The 22,631-nt window shown below is 33.8% G+C and overlaps 1 protein-coding gene across 1 annotated transcript in view; it reads right to left on the bottom strand.

Moving 5' to 3' along the window:
* Positions 1-3,780: 3,780 nt before the first annotated feature.
* Positions 3,781-22,631, bottom strand: part of LOC135140300 (zinc finger protein 665-like) — a 28,126-nt gene continuing 9,275 nt past the window's right edge. The window contains exons 3-6 of the mRNA XM_064070792.1: positions 13,505-13,812; positions 13,311-13,434; positions 4,844-4,984; positions 3,781-4,794 (exon numbers count right to left, since the gene is read on the bottom strand). Of these exons, the coding sequence (XP_063926862.1) occupies positions 3,796-4,794; positions 4,844-4,984; positions 13,311-13,434; positions 13,505-13,812 (1,572 nt within the window). The 3' untranslated portion in view covers positions 3,781-3,795. The remainder of the gene's footprint in view (positions 4,795-4,843; positions 4,985-13,310; positions 13,435-13,504; positions 13,813-22,631) is intronic.

The raw sequence follows: 22,631 nt of genomic DNA, 5'->3' as shown, positions 1-22,631 counted from the left end.
GAATGAGGATTTGAACACTTGATAACATGAGGGTTCTGAGGATTTGGAGTTTTGAGGATTTGAACATTTTGAGGACATGAGAATTTTGAAGATTTGAAGAATCTGAGGATTTGGTGTTAAGAATTTTGTGTTTTGAAGATTTGAATGAAGATTTGGTGATTTGCGGATTTGAATATTTGGAGAATTTGAGAACTGCAAAGATTTGAGCATGAGTATTTTGAGGATTTGCTGATTTTAAGGACTTGGTGATTACAGAATTTTTAGAATTTGATGTAAGGGTTTGAGTATTTTGCGGATTTAATGATTGAACAACGATCTGAGATTTTTGACAATTTTGAGGATTTGGTGATTTAAAAATTTTGATGATTGGGAATTTTGAAGCCTTGACAATTTTGTGATTTGAGGGTTTTGAGAATTTGACGATTTTGAGGATTTGGTGTTTTGAAGATCTGGTGACTTATAGAATTTGAGGATTTGTAGAATTTGAGGTATTTCGAGGATTTGGAAATTTGGCCTGCGGATTTTGAGGACTTGAGGGTTTTGAGGATTTTGAAAATTTGGTGACCTCAGGGTTTTGGGGATTTTAGTAATATGAAGATTTCAGAATTTGAAGATTTGGTGATTTGAGAGTTTTGAGGATTTGGGGACTTCAGGATAAGGATTTTGAGGGTCTGAAGATTTTATGTTCTTAGCATTTGAGTATTTTGAGAATTTGGTGATTTGCAGATTTTGAAGATTTGAAGGATTTGGGGATTTTAAGGATCCGACGATTTTTAAAATTTGATGTGAGGATTTGCGTTTTGAAAATTTTGAGGGTTTTGAAGATTTGAAGAATTTGAGCATTTGGGGTTCTGAGGATGTGGATAATATGAAGATTTCAGGATTTAATGATTTGAGGGTCTTGTTTTGGGAATCTGAAGATTTGATTTGTGGATTTGAGTAGTTTGAAGATAGAGAGATTTTAAGGATTTGAATATTTGGAGGATTTGAGAATTTCGAGGATTTGGCGACTTTCAGATGAGAGTTTTGTGTTCTGAGCGTTTGAAGATTTAGTGATTTGCAAATCTGAGATTTTTGAGGATTTGGTGATTTGAAAATTTGGTGATGATTTGGTAATTTGACGACTTTCAGGATTTTTAGGATTTGGTGATTTAAATGGTTTAATTGAAGCCCCCATATTGCTAGCGTTGGTAGGTCTTAATGTGTCAATCCGTAAGGTTCGTACGCCTAGGCTGTTTTTTATACCAGTTCATAAAACGAATTATGCATTACATTCGCCTCTAAATAGCGTTTTGATGATTGCTAACGAATGCAACACTTTAGAGTTTTTTGGTATCTCCCTCAACGCCTTCAAGAAAGAATGTCGCAAATTGTTACTATTATGTTAATATGAATTGTTATGTTAATATTTTGTTATGTACTTTATGTAATGCCTTTACATCTTTCGGCGTAATAAAGCACTATTATTATTATTATTAAGGGTTTGAGAATTTTGAAGATTTGATAATTTTGATGAATTGGTGTTTTTTGGAGATGAGAATTTGGGGATTTTGAGGATTTAAGGATTTGTTGTATTGAGGATTTTAAGGATTTGGTGATTTGATGATTTTGAGGATTCGGTGTTTTTAAAATTGAAGACTATAGAATTAGGAGATTTGGTGATTTGAGGATTTGAAGAATTTGAGGATTTGAATGAAGATTTGGTGATTTGAACATTTGGAGAATTTGAGAACTTCAAAGATTTGAGCATGAGTATTTTGAGGATTTGCTGATTTTAAGGACTTGGTGATTACAGGATTTTTAGGATTTGATGTATGGATTTGAGTACTTTGCGAATTTTATTATTGAACAACGATCTGAGATTTTTGACAATTTTGAGAATTTAGTGATTTAAAGATTTTGATGATTGGGAATTTTGAAGACTTGAAAATTTGGTGATTTGAGGGTTTTGAGAATTTGATGATTTTGAGGATTTGGTGTTTTGAAGATCTGGTGATTTACAGAATTTGATGATTTGCAGAATTTGAGGTATTTCGAGGATTGGAAAATTTGATCTGCAGATTTTGAGGACTTGAGGGTTTTGAGGATTTTGAAAATTTGGTGACCTCAGAGTTTTGGGGATTTTAGTAATATGAAGATTTCAGAATTTGAAGATTTGGTGATTTGAGAGTTTTGAGGATTTTGAGGGTCTGAAGATTTTATGTTCTTAGCATTTGAGTATTTTGAGAAGTTGGTGATTTGCAGATTTTGAAGATTTGAATGTTTTGGGGATTTTAAGGATCCGACGATTTTGAAAATTTGATGTGAGGATTTGCGTTTTGAAAATTTTGAGGATTCTGTGATTTGAGTATTTTGCGGATTTAATGATTGATAATTGTAGATTTTGAGGATTTGGTGTTTCCAGGATTTGATTTGCGCATTTTGAGGGCTTGAGGGTTTTGGGGACTTGAGGACTTTGAATATTGGTGATTTGAAGATATGGGGACTGATTTCTAGTGATTCTAGGGATTTGGTAATTTGACGATTTTCAGGATTCTTAGGATTTGGTGATTTGAAGATGTTGATGATTTACTGATTGTGGATTTTGAAGATGTGAAAATCTGGTGATTTGAGGGTTTTCAGAATTTGATGATTTGATATGTGGATTCTTTGGGAGTCTTAAGATTTGGTAACCTCAGGGTTTTGAAGAATTTGAGCATTTGGGGTTCTGAGGATGAGAATAATATGAAGATTTAATGATTTGAGGGTTTTGTTTTGGGGATTTGAAGATTTGATTTGCGGATTTGAGTAGTTTTCAGGATTTGTGGATTTTGGGGATTTTAGTATTTTGCGGATTTAATGATTGGAGAATCTGAGATTTTTGAGGATTTGGTGATTTGAAGATTTTGATGATTTACTGATTGGGGATTTTGAAGATTTGAGGATTTGAAAATTTGGTGATGATTTGGTAATTTGACGATTTTCAGGATTTTTAGGATTTGGTGGTTTGAATATTTGGAGGATTTGTGGTATTCAAGGATTGGTGATTTGAGGATTTGTGGAATTTGAGGTATGTATTTCGAGGATTTGAAAATTTGGTCTGCGGATTTTGAGGACTTGAGGGTTTTGAGGATTTTGAAAATTTGGTGACTTCAGGATTTTTTTTGAAGAACTTGAGCATTTGGGGTTTTGAGGATTTTAGTTATGAAGATTTCAGAATTTGAAGAGTTGGTGATTTGAGAGTTTTGAGGATTTGGCGACTTTTTTGGTGTTTTGAGGGTCTGAAGATTTCATGTTCTGAGCATTTGAGTATTTTGAGGATCTGGTGATTTAAGTAGTTTGCGGATTTAATGATTTGAGGATCTGAGATTTTAACAATTTTGAGAATTTGGTGATTTGAAGAGTTTGATAATAATTTACTGATTAGGGATTTTTAGGATTTGGTAACTTGAGGATTTGGTGATTTGAATATTTGGAGGATTTGTGGATTTCGAGGATTGGTGATTTGAGGATATGAGTGTTTTGAGGATTCTAAGAATTTGGTAATTTGACAATTCTTAGGATTTGGTAACTTAACGATTTGGTGATTTGAGGATTTCGATGATGAATATTTTAACAGTTTAATGATTTTTAGGAGTTTGAGGCTTTGGAGAATTTGAAAATTTCGTGATTTTGATGATTTGAGGATCTTCAGGTATTGCGGATTTGGAGGATTTGGTCTTTTGAGAATTTGGAAGATCTGGTGATTTGAGGATTTGAGAATTTGATCAGGATCTAGGTAACGTAATTATTAATTAAAAATAGTGCAAAAATTGTTTAATCATCATCAACATTGTGAACCTTCTTCATGTGCGGCTTAATATACGACTTATCGACAAACTTCTTCTCACAAACCCCACACATGTAGGGCTTCTCCCCCGTGTGACTACACATGTGCTTCGCCAGCTTATTCCTGTCAAAAAACGACTTCGGACACATATGGCACAAATGTTTTTTCACCCGCTCAGGCACCTTCACATCCCCCACCCCATGCACCCGCTTCTTATGCAAAACCATCACCCTCTTATGCTTATACTCCCTCTGACAAATATCACAAACAAACGCCCTCTGATTACTATGCGCCAGAAAATGCTTCTGCAACGAATCGTTCACCACAAAAGTCTTATCGCACAAATGACAAGCAAAAGGCCTCTCATTCTTGTGCCGTCGCACGTGCGCGTCGAAATTAGTCTTCGTGGGGAACCGCCTCGAACAGAACTCGCACACATGGGGCCACTGGGACGAATCAGTGTGCACCACGAACTTATGCGTCCGTAGGTCTTTGTGGGTGTTGAACCGCTTGCGACACTCCTCGCACTCGTACTCCTTCTTGTTCAAGTGGAGCTTCTCGTGGATGGCCAGATCGCTGCGGGTCTTGAACCCCTTTCCACAGAACGTACAAACGTGCGAGCGCTCGCTCTTGTGGTACTGCAAGTGCTGGCTCAAGTTGGCGGCGGACGCGAAGTGTTTGGGGCACAGAGAACACCCGAACGGTTTCACGGTTTTGGCGTCGAGTTTGTGGTCCTTGGTAGTGTGGGCTACGAACTGAGTACTAGTTTTAAATGTTCGGTCACAATGGTCGCAGGTGAAGTTCGTTTTCTGGGACTTGGGGCCTGCCGGTTTGGCTTTGGGTGGTGAGTCCCTTGAAGGCGAAGGCGGATCTGCGAGTTTTTGGTTTCGGAAAATGTTACTAGTGATACATTTTTCTCTGAATTGGTAGAATGTGTCCAAGTCGGTGGTGCAGCTCGGACAAATCTTGTAGTCGTCGCCCCACTCCTACAAGTATCATAAAATAAATTCAAGCTGGGTTGGAATTTGTACTTACAATTTCTGAAACACACGCCTGTAACTTGACCATCAGGGGGCACCCATTTGTGTCAGTTTCAGTGATTTTTCGCAAATCGGGGGCTATAGCGAGACATACGCAACAACCGTGGGCCCCTTTTTCCATAATTGTGTGATACGAAAAAGGTCAACATAACCTCACAACTAACATAACCTCACTTTTCAAAATTTCTTTTGTCGATAAAATTACAAATAAGTAATAATTGACACTACCTGGGGGCCAAAACACTAACAACTTGTTTTGAAACAGTTTAGTAGTATTTCAAGTTTTAAATCCGAGTCAGTAAACATAACCTCACTTAAAAAAATTGTAATATTTGTACATAAAGGTTATATAAACTTTGACCCTCCGTTATCAGTACGGACCTATTTGTGTCTATTTCGAGTATTTTATCAGTTTTATGTCTATATAATTACAAAGTAAACGAGTGAATTTTCCTGTAAACATAACCTCACTTTACAAAATATGTAATACTTTACACAAAATAGCTAAATAAAAACCTATTTATGCTCATCTGCGGTGTGACAAGGGCACAACCTTGTACTTAGCACACCAAACCCTCATATTAAATCGTATCACGACATAACCTCACTTTGGATTTTGAAAATTTTGAGGATTTGGTGATCCTTGGACTTTGAGAATTTGAGGATTTTAAGGATTTGAAAATTTGAAGATTTGGCGATTTGCGTATTTTGAGTACCTCAAGGATTTAGGATTTGTTGTTTTGAAGATTTGAGGAGTTGGTCATTTGAGGGTTGTGAGGATTTCAAGGATTTAAGATTTGGTCTTTTGAGGGTTTGATAATTTTGAGGATTTGGTGATTTGAGAATAAGAAATTTTGAGAATTTTAATATTGTGGGATTTAGTGATTCGAGAATAAGGATTTGAACATTTGATAATTTAAAGATGGTGTTTTAAGGATTTGTGTTTTGAGGATTTGAACATTTGGTGATTTGCGGACTTTAAAGACTTGAGGATCTGAATGTCTGGAGGATTTGAGAATTTCAAGAATTTGAGGATTTGGTCATTTGAGGATTTCCTGGATTTGGTGATTTGCAGATTTTGAATATTTGATGGTTTTGCGAATTTGGGGGTTTTGGGAATTTGAAGGATTTGGGGATTTGTGAGGGTTTGGGGTTTTGAAAATTTTGAGAATCTGAGATTTTTGAGAAATTTGACGATTTTGAGGATTTGCTGATTTGAAGATTTTTATGATTCGCTGATTGAGGATTTTGAAGAATTGAGGATTTGAAAACTGGCGATTTGAGCCTTTTGAGAATTTGATGTTTTTGAAGATTTGATGTTTTAATAATAATAATAATGTAGGAGTATTTATTGTCTAACAGAACATAATTCCACTAATAAGACAACCAACTTTAAGGATTTGATTATTTTAAGGATTTGGGAAATTGAGTATTTGAACATTTGATAACATGAGGGCTTTGAGAATTTGGTGAACCACGAATTTGGAAGATTTGGTAATTTGAGGGTTGTTAGGATTTCAAGTATCTAGGCTTTGGTGTTTTGAGGATTTGATAATTTTGAAGATTTTGGGGATTTGAAAATATGAAATTTCGAGAAGTTGAGTATTTTGAGGATTTGGGGTTTTGAGGATTTTTACATTTTGAGGATTTAGTGATTTCTGTATTTTGAGGATTTAGGGATATAAAGGATTTGAACATTTGAGAATTTTGACGAATTGAAAATTTGAAGATCTGGTGAGTGACTCCTCAAATTTCTTGAACTCCTTCAAGGACTTAAGATTTGATGTTGTGTGGATTTTCAGGATTTGATTATTTTGAGAATATAGTAATTTGAGTATTTTTAGAATTTGGTAATTTGGGGATTTTGAGTATTTGAGGACTTGAACATTTGATAATTTAAAGATTTTGAGGATTAGACGATTTGGTGATTTTAAAGATTTGATGATTGAGCATTTGGTGTTTTTAAAATAATGAAGAATTGAAATTTTGAAGATTTGAAGAGTTTGAGAGTCTGGTGTGTGGTGTTTTAAAGATATGTTTTGAGGATTTGAAGATTTGATTTGCGGATTTGAGGTTTTGAAGATGAGGATTTTAAGGATTCGAATATTTCGAGGATTTGGTAATTTGCAGATTTTGAGGATTTTAGGGTTTTGGGGATTTGAAGAATTCGGTGATTTGCAGATCCGGGGATTTTGAAGATTTGATGTTGTGAGGATTTCGTGTTATGAAAATTTTGAGGATTTGGTGATTTGAGTATTTTGTGGATTTAATGATTTGAGGAACTGCCATTTCTGAGAATTTTGACGTTTTGAGGATTTCGTGATTTGCTTTGGGATTTTGAAGATTTGAGGATTGGAAAATTTTGGCGACTTGAGTCTTTTGAGAATTTGATGATTTTGAGGATTTGGTGTTTTGAAGATCTGGTGATTTACGGATTTGTAGATTGAGGATTTAAATATTTGATTGGCGGATTTTGAGGGCTTGAGGCTTTAGGGGATTTGAGGGTTTTGGGGATTTTAAGGATTTGGTGATTTGAGGATTTTTAAGATTTTGCGATTTGAGGATTTTAGGATCTGAGATTTTTGAAGATTTTGAGAATTTGATGTTTTGAAGATTTTGATGATTTGCTGATTGGGCATTTTGAAGATTTGAAAATTTAGCGATTTGAGGGTTTCGACAATTTAATCATTTTGAGGAATTGGTGTTTTGGAGATCTGAGGATTTGATAATTTGAGAATTTTGAGGATGAGGATTTAATCATTTGATAATTTAAGGGTTTTGAGGATTTGATGATTTGAGGATTGTGAGAATTTCAAGGATTTATTTGGTATTTTGCGGATTTAGTGATTTGAAAATGAGTAATTGAATACTTGAGCAATACTTTTTGAGGATTTGGAGCTTCAAGGATATGAACATTTTGAGGATTTAAGTATTTTGAGAGTATTTTTTACAGTAATTTGAGGATTTTCAAAATTTGGTGATTTGAGGATCCGAGAATTTTGAAGATTTGAAGTTGTGAGGATTGAGTATTTTGCGAATTTAATGATAATAATAATAATAATAATAATTTGGCTTTATTATGCTAAAATTTACAAAGAAATTTGGACTCGTCTTTTAATGAGTTGAGGATTTGAGATTTCTGAGAATTTGATGATTTTGAAGATTTGGTGTTTTGAACATCTACTGATTTGCAGATTTTGAGAATTGGAGGGTTTTGAGGATTTGGCGTTTTGAAAATTTTGGGGATTTGGTGATCCTCGGACTTTGAGTATTTTAAAATTTGAAGGTTCGTTGATCTGAGGGTTTTGGAGATTTCAAGGATTTAGGATTTGGTGTTTTGAGGATTTGGTGATCCACAAATTTTGAGTATTTGAGGAGTTGGTAATTTGAGGGTTGTGAGGATTTCAAAAATTTAGGATTTTGTGTTTTGAGAGTTTTATTATTGTGAGGATTTCAACAGTTGGTAATATGAGGGTTTTGAGGATTTGAGGATCTGGAGTTGTGAGGATTTGAGTATTTTGAGAATTTGATAATTTTGAGGATTTGGTATTTTGAGAATTTGGTGATTTCCGGATTTTGAGGATGTGGTGATTTCAAGGATTTGATCATTTGAGAATGTTGAGGAATTGAAATTTTGGACAATTGAACATCTAGAGATTTGAGGAGTTCAAGGATTTAAGATTTGATGTTTGTGGATTTTTAGGAGTGATTGGAGGGTTTCGAGCATTTGAAAATTTTGAGGATTTGGTGTTTTGAAGATCGAAGTATTTTGAGGATTTGTTGGAGATTTGAGTATTTTGAGAATTTGAATATTTTGAGGATTTGGTGTTTTGAAAATTTGGTGATTTTTCCATGATTTGATCATTTGAGAATTTTGAGGAATTGAAACTTTGAGGCTTTGGTGATTTGACTCCTCAAATTTCGTGAACTCCTTCAACGATTTAAGATTTGATTATTTTGAGGATACTTTTTTATTTTTTGCAAGAATTTCAGGATTTTTAGAATTTGGTGGTTTGAGGATTTTAAGGATTTGAGGGTTTTGAGTATTTAAGGATTTGAACATTTGATAATTTAAAGATTTTGTGGATTTGCCGATTTGGTGTTTTGAGGAGCTGAAAATTTGGGGATTTGGACAATTTGAAGATCTGCTATTGTAAGGATTTGTGTTTTGAAGATTTGATTATTTGGTGATTTGCGGATTTTGAGGACTTGAGAATTTAAAATTTAGAGGATTTGAGAATTTCAAGGATTTGAGGATTTTAAGGACTTGAAGTTTTGGAGAATTGGTAATCTCAGGGTTTTGAGATTTGAGGAAATTGAACATTTGGGGTTTTTAGGATTTTAGTAATATGAAGATTTCAGGATTTGAGGACTTTGTGTTTGCGGATTTGAAGATTTGACTTGCGAATCTGAGGATGTTGAAGATATGAGAATTTTAAGGATTTGAAGATTTTGAAGATTCGATGTTGTGAGGATTTGGCGTCTTAAAAATTTTAATGACTTGATTGGCGATTTGATGCTTTTGATATTTTGAGAATTTTGTGTTTTGGGGATTTTAAAATTTGATTTGTGGATTTTGAAAATGAAGATTTAAATATTTGGAGGATTTGGTGATTTTGAGGATTTGAGGGTTTTGTGGATTTGAAGGATTTGGTGGTTTGAGGATTTTTAGGATTTAACGATTTAAGGATCCGAGAATTTTGAAGATTTGATGTGAGAATTTGACGTTTTGAAAATTTTGAGGATTTGGTGATTTGAGTATTTTGCAGATTTAATGATTTGAGAATCTGAGATTTTTGAGAATTTTGACGATTTTGAAGATTTGGTGATTTGAAATTTTGAGGATCTGGTGTTTTAAGGATTTGTGATTTGAGGATTTAAAAATTTGGTGATTTGCGGATTTTAGGGACTTGATATTTGGAGGATTTGAGAATTTCAAGGATTTGAAGATTTTAAGGACTTGAAGTTTTGGAGAATTGGTAATCTCAGGGTTTTGAGATTTGAGGCATTTGAGGTTTTTAGGATTTTTGTAATATGAAGATTTCAGGATTTGAAGATTTAGGAATTTGGGGATTTTGTGTTTACAGATTTGAAGATTTGACTTGCGAATTTGAGGATAATAATAATAATAATAATATTTTATTATAACCCAACAAACATAAATGTTTTTGTAGGGTATTAAAAAGAATACAATCTTACAAACTAAAGATAAATTCACTTAAAAGGATGTTGAAGATATGAGAATTTTAAGGATTTGAATATTTGGAGTATTTGAGAATTTTGAAGATTCGATGTTGTGAGGATTTGACGTCTTGAAAATTTTAATGACTTGAGGATCTAGATTAAGTTTAAGTTTATTGTGACACAAATACTTCTACAGTACATAGGTCTAGTCAAAATTGATTTTTGTCTATTTTGAGGATTTGGCGATTTGAAGATTTTGAAGATATGAGGATTTGACGATTTGATGCTTTTGAGATTTTGAGGATTTTGTGTTTTGGGGATTTTAAGATTTAATTTGCGGATTTTGAAAATGAGGATTTGAATCGTTGGAGGATTTGGTGATATGAAATTTTGAGGGTCTGATGTTTTAAGGACTTGCGATTTGAGGATTTGAAAATTTGGTGATTTGCGGATTTTAGGGACTTGATATTTGGAGGATTTGAGAATTTCAAGGATTTGAGGATTTTGAGGACTTGAAGTTTTGGAGATTTGGTAATCTCAAGGTTTTGGGATTTGAGGAATTTGAGCATTTGGAGTTTTAGGATTTTAGTGTTATGAACATTTCAGGATTTGAAGAATTAGGGATTTGAGGATTTTCTGTTTGCGGATTTGAAGATTTGACTTGCGAATTTGAGGGTGTTGAAGATATGAGAATTGTAAGGATTTGAATGTTTGGAGGATTTGAGGATTTTGAAGATTCGATGTTGTGAGGATTTGGCGTCTTGAAAATTTTAATGACTTGAGGATCTAAATTTTTGTCGATTTTGAGGAATTGGCGATTTGAAGATTTGAGGATTTGAAGATTTGGCGATTTGATGCTTTTGAGATTTTGAGGATTTTGTTTTGGGGATTTTGCGGATTTTGAAAATGAGGATTTGAATAGTTGGAGGATTTGGTGATATGAAATTTTGAGGGTCTGATGTTTTAAGGATTTGCGATTTGAGGATTTGAAAATTTGGTGATTTGCGGATTTTAGGGACTTGATATTTGGAGGATTTGAGAATTTCAAGGATTTGAAGATTTTGAGGACTTCAAGTTTTGGAGATTTGGTAATCTCAGGGTTTTGGGATTTGAAGAATTTGAGCATTTGGGGTTTTTAGTATTTTAGTAATATGAAGATTTCGGGATTTGAAGATTTAGGGATTTGAGGATTTTGTGTTTGCGGATTTGAAGATTTGGCTTACGAATAGGAGGATGTTGAAGATATGAGAATTTTAAGGATTTGAATATTTGGAGTTTTGAGGATTTTGAAGATTCGATGTTGTGAAGATTTGGCGTCTTGAAAATTTTAATGACTTGAGTATCTAGATTTTTGTCGATTTTGAGGATTTGGCGATTTGAAGATTTTGAAGATTTGAGGATTTGAAGATTTGGCGATTTGATGCTTTTGAGATTTTGAGGATTTTGTGTTTTGGGTATTTTAAGATTTGATTTGCGGATTTTGAAAATGAGGATTTGAATGTTTGGAGGATTTGGTGATATGAAATTTTGAGAGTCTGATGTTTTAAGGATTTGTGATTTGAGGATTTGAAAATTTGGTGATTTGCGGATTTTAGGACTTGATATTTGGAGGATTTGAGAATTTCAAGGATTTGAGGATTTTGAGGACTTGAAGTTTTGGAGATTTGGTAATTTCATGGTTTTGGGATTTGAAGAATTTGAGCATTTGGGGTTTTTAGGATTTTAGTAATATGAAGATTTAGGGATTTGAGGATTTTGTGTTTGCGGATTTGAAGATTTGACTTGCGAATTTGAGGATGTTGAAGATATGAGAATTTTAAGGATTTGAGAGTTTCGAGGATTTGGTGATTTGAGGATTTTTAGGTTTTGGGGATTTAGTGTTTTGAGGATTTGATTTGCGGATTTTGAGGGTCTGAGGTTTATGGGCATTTGAGGATTTTAAAAATTTGGTAATCTCAAAGTTTCGGGGATTTGAAGATTTTAGTAATATGAAGACTTCAGGTTTTGTTTTTTGCGGATTTGAAGATTTGATTTGCGGGAGTTTGAGGATTTTGAAGATATGAGGATTTTAAAGATTTGAATATTTGAAAGATCGGGTGGTTTGAGGGATTGAGAATTTGAAATTTTTGAAAATTTTGACGATTCTGATGATTCCCTGCTTGGGGATTTTAAAGATTTGAGGATTTGGTGATAATCAAGATAACCTCACTTTTCTAAATTTCTTATTTCGATAAAATCACAAATGAGTAGTAACCGCCACTACTTGAGGACCAAACCAATGCCCAACAACTTGTTTTGAATCCGTTTTAACATCATTTTAGCTTTTAAATCCGCATCAGTAAACATAACCTCACTTAACAAAATATAAACCTCACTCTTGAAAATTTCTTTTGTCGATAAAATCACAAATGAGTAATAAATGCCACTACTTGAGGGCCAAAACGGTGTACAATGGTTTGTTTTGAACCAGTTTTGGTATCATTTTAAGTTTTAAAATCCGTATCAATACACATAACCTCACTTAATAAAATTCGTGATGATCGTAAATAAAAGCCAAACTTTGACCGTACGTTATCAGTATGAGTTTATTTATATCCAATTCGAGCATTTTATCGCTATATAATTACAATACAAACGAGTGAGAGTGAATTTCCTACTAACATAACCTCACTTAACAAAATCTGTAATCCTAAATTAAACAAAATAGGAAAATCGTGTAAATAAAAACCGATTTCTGGCCACAGGCGGTGTAACGACTGCATAATCTTGTATTTAATGCACAAAACCCTCATTTTCACTAATAATTAAATCGTATCACGACATAACCTCACTTTCATAAGGCGCTAATTCTTCCAAAACCGTGCCCCTCTTCACCTAAATTGTGCACACTTTTCATGTGGCTTTTCTCCTTCTTTGCCTTGCTACTCCCCCTATCGTTTTGACATTCGATTTGCGTTATTTTGGCGCGTGTATTGCTGTTGACACTTGTTGGATTAAGAGGTTAACCGAATGTCAAAAACTTGACAGAGGTTGTACGCAGGAGCAAAGCAGCGGAAGTTGAACTATGTGTCAAATTTGAAATAGTTAGCCCTTTTTCATCATAGCCTTTATGGCGGAAATTTCCCGCCTTTCTCCCCCTTCAAGGAAAAACCTTCGAGAAGCCGTGATAGGGTTTTTTTTAACATCCGTTTCTTGAGTCGCCATTAGTCTCTTTGGTTGAAAAAATTTTTGCCACGTGCGGGAGTGCTGGTGCTGTCCAGGAATTTTGAGCAATTTGCCTTCGCCAGTGGATGGGATTGTCCGGGCAAGCACCGCCCAGTTAGACTCGGTCCAGGAACGACGTCCTGAGGGACATTTGTGAAGGTTCCGGCCAGTCTTCGGATTTGTTCCGGATTTTGGGGCCTAGTCGCGTGCCAAACACATTAGGGTCGCCTACCACCAGAGTAAGACCAGACTATTTCGATTTCATTACGCTACAACTGTTTTTTTTCCTCCTTGCAGGACCCTCTTTTTCCTTTTTTTATGTCTTATCTTCTGATTGCTGTATTGCTTATCACTACGTGATTTTCGCCTGCGAATCTGATCCCTGTTGAACCCCTTGGTTCCTCGACGCCGTGAATTGGAGATCGCTGTCCGTTCGACACTTTGCACCCCCTGGAGCAGCCTGGATTTGCATTTGCCACTGGAGCCATCGTTCGATCCTGTCGTCAGACTTCGCCGAGAAGGACCAAGGTCAGAGCGTATCACGCAGTTGATGTAGTTGACATCGTGGTAGTAATTCTATTCGTAATTAGTTAAGCCAGTTTCTTTTTTTTTGTTGTCCGCTCTGTAATGTAATCGGGTGCGTACGTATTCGACTAGGACTTACGCGAATTGCGAATCAATATATCGAGATTTACACACAAGAAGTTTTTGGGAAATTTTGGACATCTTTTCCAAAAGCGCAATTTTTCAGTACTTAAAATTTTGACCATTTTCGACTAGTTTCGAAAAATAGCCACAGACATTTTCTTGTGGATTTCGAGTTCTAAAAGTTACTTTCGGTTTATTTCTTCGATATCTTTGTCATTTTGTGAGAACCATCAATTGAAATACAGCAATTTTTAGAATTTTGAAAAAACTTTATTTTCCAACCCAAAATCTCGAAAATCTTGTTCCAGAACAGTAAATTACGCGATATTTTCCAAATCAAAACGTCGAGAATTTTTTGTGAAGTTTTAGACAACTTTTTCAATAGTAGAATTTTTCAATACTGTCCCTTTTTATCATTTTTCGACCATTTTCAAAAATTAGCCAAAGACAGTTTCTTATGAATTTCGACTTCTAGAAGTTCCTCTCGGTCTTATTTCTTCGATATCTTTTCACATTTTTTAGGAATCATCAATTGAAATACGACAATTTTTAGAATTTCGAAAAAATTTGAATTTTGTACCAAATATTTTGAAAATTTTAGTTCGGGAACCATAAGGACGCTATATTTTTCCAATCAACATGTCAAGGTTTTTTGTGAATTTTCAGACAACTTTTTCAAAAAGAGGAATTTTTCACTTATAAAAATTTTGACGATTTTTCGACTATTTTCAAAAATTAACTAAAGACGTGTTCATGTGTTTTTCGAACCCTAGAAGTTACTTTTGGCTTCAGTTTTCTGATAACTGTTGTTATTTTTCGAGAATCACAAATTGAAATAAGGCAATTTTTATAATTTTGAAAAAATTTGACTTTCCAACCGAATATTTCTTGTGCGGAAACTATAGACATGCTTTATTTTTTTTTTTTAGCACGTCGAGTTGTATATAACCGATTTTTTTTGTGAATTTTTAGGTAGGTTTTTTTTCAGTTTTTCAATGCTGCTTCCTTTTAAAAATTTTGACCATTTTTGAACCACTTTCAAAAATTAGCCAAGACATTTTCTTGTGGATTTTGACCTTAGGAAGTTACCTTTGGCCTCATGTTTTCGATAACTGTCATTGTTCAAAAATCACCAACTGAAAATTGGCAATTTTTAGAATTTATAAAAATTTTGACGTTTCGCTTAGAATGTTTCCAAAAAGTTACTCCAGAACAATAAACTCGCTCTATTTTTCGAACCAGCACGCCGAGATTATCTACTAGAATTTTTTGTAAATTTGCAGACAACTTTTCCAAAAAATACTGCCCTCTTATAAAAATTTTGACCATTTTTCGACCATTTTTGAAAATTAGCTACACGTTTTCATGTGTCTTTCGATATTTAAAATTCACCTTTGGTTTCATTTCTCTGATAACTGTTGTCATTTCTCGAGAATCACCAATTGAAATAAGGCAATTTGCAGAATTTTGAAAACAATTCAATTTCCAAGCGAATATTTCAAAAATCTTGCTTGGGAACCATAAACTAAAGACGCTAATTTTTCCAAACCAGCACGTCAAGATCTATATACCAGATTGTTTTGTGAACTTTTAAACAATTTTTCCAAAAGCCTAATTTTTCAATTTACTTGGTCTGTTTCTGTTATTTTGTTAAATTAAATTAAATTTTGCGTTTATTTGTCTTCTTTTTTTTGTTAATTTGTACATCATGTGTCAACAGTTTATAAATAAGGTATGTAGTGCCATTGAAAAGATTAAAATCATGTATATTCTTTACTTTTACTAAGATTTTCCAATTCTATGTCACTTTCACCGCTAGTACGTAAAAAAGTTTTGCGAAAAATTTACATATACATACTCTTATTTCCCATTTTATACAATTTATGTCAATTAACGCTTAAACAATGTCATACAAAATAGTGTTGCAAAGAGCCATGTATCAGTTAGTTACCCAAGTATCTAAAAGTGAAATTGTGAATATGTTTTGGACCAAATATATTACACGCGCAACTATATACAGAACAATTAAAGACTGCGAGGTAGCAATACCCTTAGATCATATAATAAATAGATACCAATACTCAAACTGAAAGCTGTGACTAGACATGAAGCTATCTGTTGTCGTTTTCTACGTCAAGGGGAGTAGTATAATGCTATCCTTGTGTGATCACCACATCCTCATCTTTGTTATATGCATTTCACCTGTATATGTCTATTTCACTTCCACCCTTGTACCGCATCAGCGCAACAAATCGCTTTTGACAGATGTTATTTCTAACCTCTCTTTTGAGTTGTTGTACAAAAAACAATTTTAGAATCTAGAACAAAGATCCTATTTTAAATGATATAATCATAAAGGATCACAATTGCTGCCCAATAATTTACTATTCCTTTCGTTATCTACTGTGAATTATTTATAAAATCAAGCAGTCAACATCTTTCGTACGAAGTTAGTTTAGACATACTTCCTAAAATTTAGGCGCGTAAAATTCAAATAGTGATCAGGCAAGGATAGCTTCATTGTAATCCCTCCATGCACGAGAGAGACGTGTGACAGGAGGATGTCGTCACAAGCGCTCCTAGGAGAAGAACACGGCGTGGTGGTATCTATTTATTATATGATCTAAGGCAATACCACAATAAATTTAGAAAGATTAAGAAGAAAGACAAGAGCCTGGAACATTAACAAGAACGACAGATTTTTTTTAGAAAATCAATATTGGTTTTAAATATTGAATATATATTTATTTTCAATGTTTAATACTTATTTAGTTCAGAACATTTAATAAATGCTCTTCATATGAAAGGGGGTATGGATATAAAAAAAACTTGTATGGAATACAATATAAAATTTATTAAACACAAAAATACATTGTCACTGAAAATGACAGTGTATTTGAAACGTTACGGCAATATTTTTACATTTAAAAATTATTTGTCCTAGAACCAATTCGTTGAAAATCTGTACCAGGTGATTTTTTTTTATTTCTGCTGTACTTACCCATGACACTTATGTCAGCAGTGAAACTGAAACTGTTGACATAAGCTTCATGGGCAGCCAGAGCATAAATTTAAAAAATCACCTAATGTGAAACACAATATAAATTTTTTAAACATAAAAATACACTGCCAACTTATAATGAAATAAAAATACATTGTCAATGGAAATAACAATGTTCTGCTACATTTCAATCGTTACACAGAAATATTTATTTAATAATTATTTGCTCTATAACCGATTCATTGAAACGCGATATAATTAATTAAAATAAAAAAAATCATACCTCATGTTTTTTTCGATGAGAATTCATTCTTGCTTTTGTCTGCGCTTAATGAGGTCCTACCATTTTTTAAATTTCAGTAGTTGTGGCGTTTTTGTGACGTTTCCGTGTGGTACCTACAATTAAATTAACTTACAAAGTTCGTAATTTTTAAGAAATCACATAACTTTACATACTGTAGCCTTGTTAATTGTGAGTTCACTAAAAGAGAGCTTATTTTTTTCCTTGCCCTGAAAACTTGAAAGCAATTTGGGTCATTATTAATAATTTCTTCAAAAGTGCATATACATGTTTTTTACGTCTTCTCTTCCTGGCAAATAAACATTATTATCAGTCTGAAACTAGTTTATAAATACTAGAAGTTAATAATAATAATAAATGCTTACGAATTCATCCAATTTCTGCGTATCTCCCGCAATTTCTAACTCGATTTCTTCTTTTTTTTTTGTTGCTCCCGGACATTCATCATTTTGTCTCTACATTCATAATATGCTTATATTCAGAAATATTAAACCTCTTATTAAATATAGTTACTTACGTGTTGAGAAATAGCATTTTCTGCATTGCATGTAGAAGTGAGGTTATGTAGGTTTAGTACTGTTTTCTTGACAAAACGGCATCTACTACAGTATTCTGAATTTATCGCAGTACCGATAATCACAATTCACAATAGGACAAACACCATGAACTTACACAAAATACTTTTTGAACCACCAACAATAACAGAAAATATGTATATGTTGCACATTGCGCAAACGCGTTCCAGCAGAGCAAGCGCATCTGTAGGTGAAACACAAATTTAAGTAAGTTTTATAAAAATGATGAATTAAATTGTTATTTTTTGTTCGCAAAAATAAAAAAAATATTACTTTTTAATGAGCAATTAATAGTGTGCAAAGCGAGATTTCGAATGGTGTTAATTTCACAACAGCTGGTATTTTTTCAAATCATTTTTTAATATTGCTCCAATAAAAACCCTGTGAAATAAATTACCTACAAGTTGTCCCAACATGGTACTTTTTTTTTCATGTTTGTTGTTCGGTATCTTGATAAAAATACATTTCATAAATATGTAATATATGTTGAAATTCATATACTAATTTATAAATATAAAATGAATATTATATAAATATTTGTAATATCTAGTCAACATTTAATATTATATCAATCTTGTATAAATATTAGAAAAATATTGCTTGCTACTGGGGTCGAAAAAACTGACTTTCCGAATTTTCTCTTTCAACTTCTTGTTCAGCTGATGCATTCATACGAACATTCTAGTGTACCTTCTATCATGACCTCTGAAGTTATTTGCTGATCCTCTAAAATTACTTGTTGAACCTCTGAAATTTCTTGTTGTACCTCTAAAATTATTTGTTGGACCTCTGAAATTATTTGTCCCTCTAAAGTTATTTGTTGTACCTCTAAAATTATTGGCTTTACCTCTGAAATTATTTGTTGTACCTCTGAAGGTACGATTACCGCGATTGTAATTCCAATTATAATTTTGTTTATGTAAGCGGTGTATTTGACATGATGTTTCCGATTTTGGTGTTTCTTCATCCTTCGCGCCTCTTATCGCGTCACTTAATTTTTCATAGTTCCTAGCTTTTATTGTTGTTCTTAATTCAAAATTTTGTAATCCGTTTGCGAAAGCGTTTATAGCAATTTTTTCATTGGATTGTCTTAAAATTTCTAATGCCTGTCGGTTGCCTGAGTTATCGTCAGGTCTACTAATAGTTCCTCGACCGATCTCCCAAATTCCTCCACAGATTTGGAGTACTGTTTTGCTTTACTTAACTGAACAGATAATGACGCTGGAGACGAGTCAGAAGCTGCTTCAGTTTGCCCTAATCTTGCTACTCTACTACTTAAAATTGATTCACCTTCTTCTAACCTTACTTCTATATCGGAGACAATGCGCTTTGCTTTATTTAACACATCTAAAACATGCGCTTGACTGTTAAAATTATTCTTAGCAACTACAAATTCCTACCGCAATTCTTTGAGTTTCTGATTTTTACACTGAAGTACCTGCACATCCCGACGTCTTGTGATATTGTCCTTCTTCAAGTTTCTTCTGAATAGGCTTACTCCTATCTGTAGACTTTTGAGTTCGTCTAAAGTGGTCATTATTTAAAACTTAAACTATACTACAGACGAAAGTGGGGAGCTACAAAAGATAATTATTTTCTTCATCAGCCTATAAATCTTACATGCAAGAAACAGAAAACTCGATTAAGAAAAATCCAAAGAAAATTTTTGACTTCATCCGCATCAAACAAGGCTATACTAGAATTCCTGGATCTATGTTTAAAAATGACGTTTGCTATGATACTCCCTTAGAGATAGTCAATGCGTTTGCTGATCATTTCTCTAGTATTTATCTTCAAAATACTAGTGTGTCTGAAGACCTGGCTTCTTATTGTCCACATTTTAATTTACAAATGGTTACTGAACAGCATATCTTGGATATCTTGTCAAGTCTTCCTAACAAAAACACCGCAGGTGATGATCAAATACCGAGTTTCTTATTGCGTGATGCCAGATATGTGTTAGCATACCCTCTTACTGTCATAATTAATTTATCAATTGCTACAGGAGCTTTTCCTGAAATATGGAAGCATACACGTGTTACACCGTTGATCATGGTATTTTACTCAATAAGCTCTCTTCTTTCGGCATGGCTCCACGATTTTTGAAATTAATTCAATCTTACCTAAGCAACAGAGTTAATTATGTGTTATATAATGGGTATAGATCAAATCCGTATACAGCATCATCTGGTGTACCTCAGGGTTCCAATTTGGGACTCCTACTATTTATTATTTTCATTAATGATCTTCTCACGTCACTTACTTGCAAGAAACTAGCCTATGCTGATGATCTAAAAATTTATACAACAATTGCTGGTCGTAATGATGTAGAGCATTTGCAGTACAATCTTGACTTAATTCGTGAGTGGTGTGTACTAAATCGTTTAAATTTAAATATTGATAAATGTTTTTATGTAACGTTTACAAGAAAAATCTATTATTTCCCTACACACTACACGATAAACGGTCGAAGTTTGTTAAAAATGAATAAAGTTAAAGATCTTGGCATTTTATTTGACTCTGAATTCAGTTTTGTCGAACATATTGAAAATCTGGCGCTTTCTGCTTTTAAATCCTTGGGTTTTTTGATGCGTGTGTCCAGGTACTTTGATAATCCACAGTTGATTAAATCGCTCTACTTTGCGTTCATTGTGAGCAAACTGGAGTATGCTTCGGTGGTTTGGTCGCCGTGTTATCTGCGGCATGAACTTATTCTTGAGAGAGTGCAAGTCGGTTTATGAAGTTCCTAAGTTTTAAAATCTCTGTACGTATCCTTTATTGCAAACTCACGAATTACAATCTCTCTCTGCCAGACGTAAGCTTCATGGTGCTCGTTTTATGTGGAAATTGATACACAACAAACTGGATAGTTCTCAGCTTCTGGAATATGTCAACTTTCATGTGCCTAGGTTAAGTGCTAGATATGCTTGTACTTTCGTGCTATCCCACTTGAGGATTTTGTGTTTGCGGATTTGAAGATTTGACTTGCGAATTTGAGGATGTTGAAGATATGAGAATTTTAAGGATTTGAGAGTTTCGAGGATTTGGTGATTTGAGGATTTTTAGGTTTTGGGGATTTAGTGTTTTGAGGATTTGATTTGCGGATTTTGAGGGTCTGAGCACAGTAGAGATAACAATCAGTAGGGACGGCTCGCCGTTTTTCGTGACCCGTTTTCGTGGATGGTCGTTCGCTTTATGACCGAATGAGGGCGCCCAACTGACGTCTAAAATAAAGTCCCTAGATTACTAAAGTAACGCGCAAGGTTAGTTAATAGAGAACAGGTTACCACATAAACGAGTATGTGGGCAAAATCGCTTACGGGGGAGGAGAGGTGTCAGCCCCATGTGACGTCAAAATGAGGTTGGTATTACTTGGGAATTTTTAGTAACTTGTAATTTTGAGTTGGTGTGACCGATTAGCTGATGCCTTTAATCTGTACGATCTGTACCGCTAATTCTGACGTTTGGTGTTGGTACTGCGACTCGTGTAACCCTATTTTGCCCTAAATTAAATTTATTTGTGTTTAAGCTAAAATGAAATGTTTTGATATATTACTAGAAAGAAAAAAGTAAACCAGTAAATGCAGATTTTCAGTTTTTTTTTGCATAAAAAAAATCAGTTAATAGTGTCGCATTTGTTATTTTCAAGTTCTACTGGCAGCAAAACATTTTTCTTAAGGTTTATTAAATTGTTCTTTACAGAGGATTGAAATTTGCGAAGTAGAAGCGGTCACTTGATTAAAAGTTTCCGTTTTTAGTGCGTTACTCGAGTATTTAAAACGGGCAATTTTCGCGCCATTTGAGAGCCCCTTGTGACGTATCAATATGGCATCCCAATGTGGCAACCTTATCTATTAAATGACTTTGAGTCACGCGATTCATTAGGCCCGTGTGTTAGACAAAGACAGACACAAATTGAGCCAAAATGGCCGTTTGACAATTGATTCTGACGTTTGTGAACAAGTGTGTCAAAGTGTTTGCTCTACACTTTTGCACAAATTTATAAAAAATATCAATTGTGAGTGTTTCACACAACTGATAACTAATAGAGACTCGGAATCAATTGAAAAATTAAGTGCTTTTACAAAATTGAAGGAATTCAAAGAAAACATTTTACTTTTTCCTTCGCTTGAATTTTATAAATACATTTATAGCTGCGAGTTGATCTTTAGAGAGAATGAGGCGTACTTAATTTATAATAAGTTGGATTTAGAACATCTAGGTAGCATCTGTTTGAAAAATCTCAAAATACGCATCCCTACATGTCACAATATTATACACAAGATGACAACGTTTTTTTTGAAGTGTAGGCTTCATTTTTCTTTAAAAAATAAGTCTGGAGACAAAAAATAAAAGCAATAAAAGTAGTCGTAGTCTTGCAATGCGAAACCTTGTTGACATGGTCAATTAATTTTTAATTTTGTTTTTAGTTAGTGTGTAAATAGAATGATTAAAATTTGAAATCTTGACTTTATTTTAAGATAAAAGTTTAGGCACCCAAAACACGTAGAATACATTCATATTGTTAGACACTCGTAATTTCTCGTAGTCATAACTGACTATACCAGCAATTATTGTCTTCATTTTCAAAGTTGGTGGTTGTTTATTTGAGCCAAAATGGCGCCTATTCGCGTTACTTTAGTAATCTAGGGACTTTAGTCTAAAATATTTGAAATTTGGCAGTTTTGTTACAATATTTTTGCCGGTTTTGCTTGTTTAAGACTGCTTTTCCAGTAGAATTGTACAAATAGTATAAAAATGTAATTTTCACAATAAAAGGTAAAATCTTCGTCCGATGAATTTTCATACAGGATCCCTGTTGTGCGCCTGCCTTATTCTCTCCCTCGTGTTTGGAATTCTTGGAAAAGAT

This window comes from Zophobas morio, unplaced genomic scaffold (assembly GCF_036711695.1).
Source record: "Zophobas morio isolate AGI-343-1 ecotype UQ-CSIRO unplaced genomic scaffold, CSIRO_AGI_Zmor_V1 ptg000040l, whole genome shotgun sequence".
Taxonomy (NCBI): Eukaryota; Metazoa; Arthropoda; class Insecta; order Coleoptera; family Tenebrionidae; genus Zophobas; species Zophobas morio.
The sequence above is the reverse complement of the archived record's forward strand: the minus strand, read 5'-3'. Positions and strand labels throughout refer to the sequence as shown.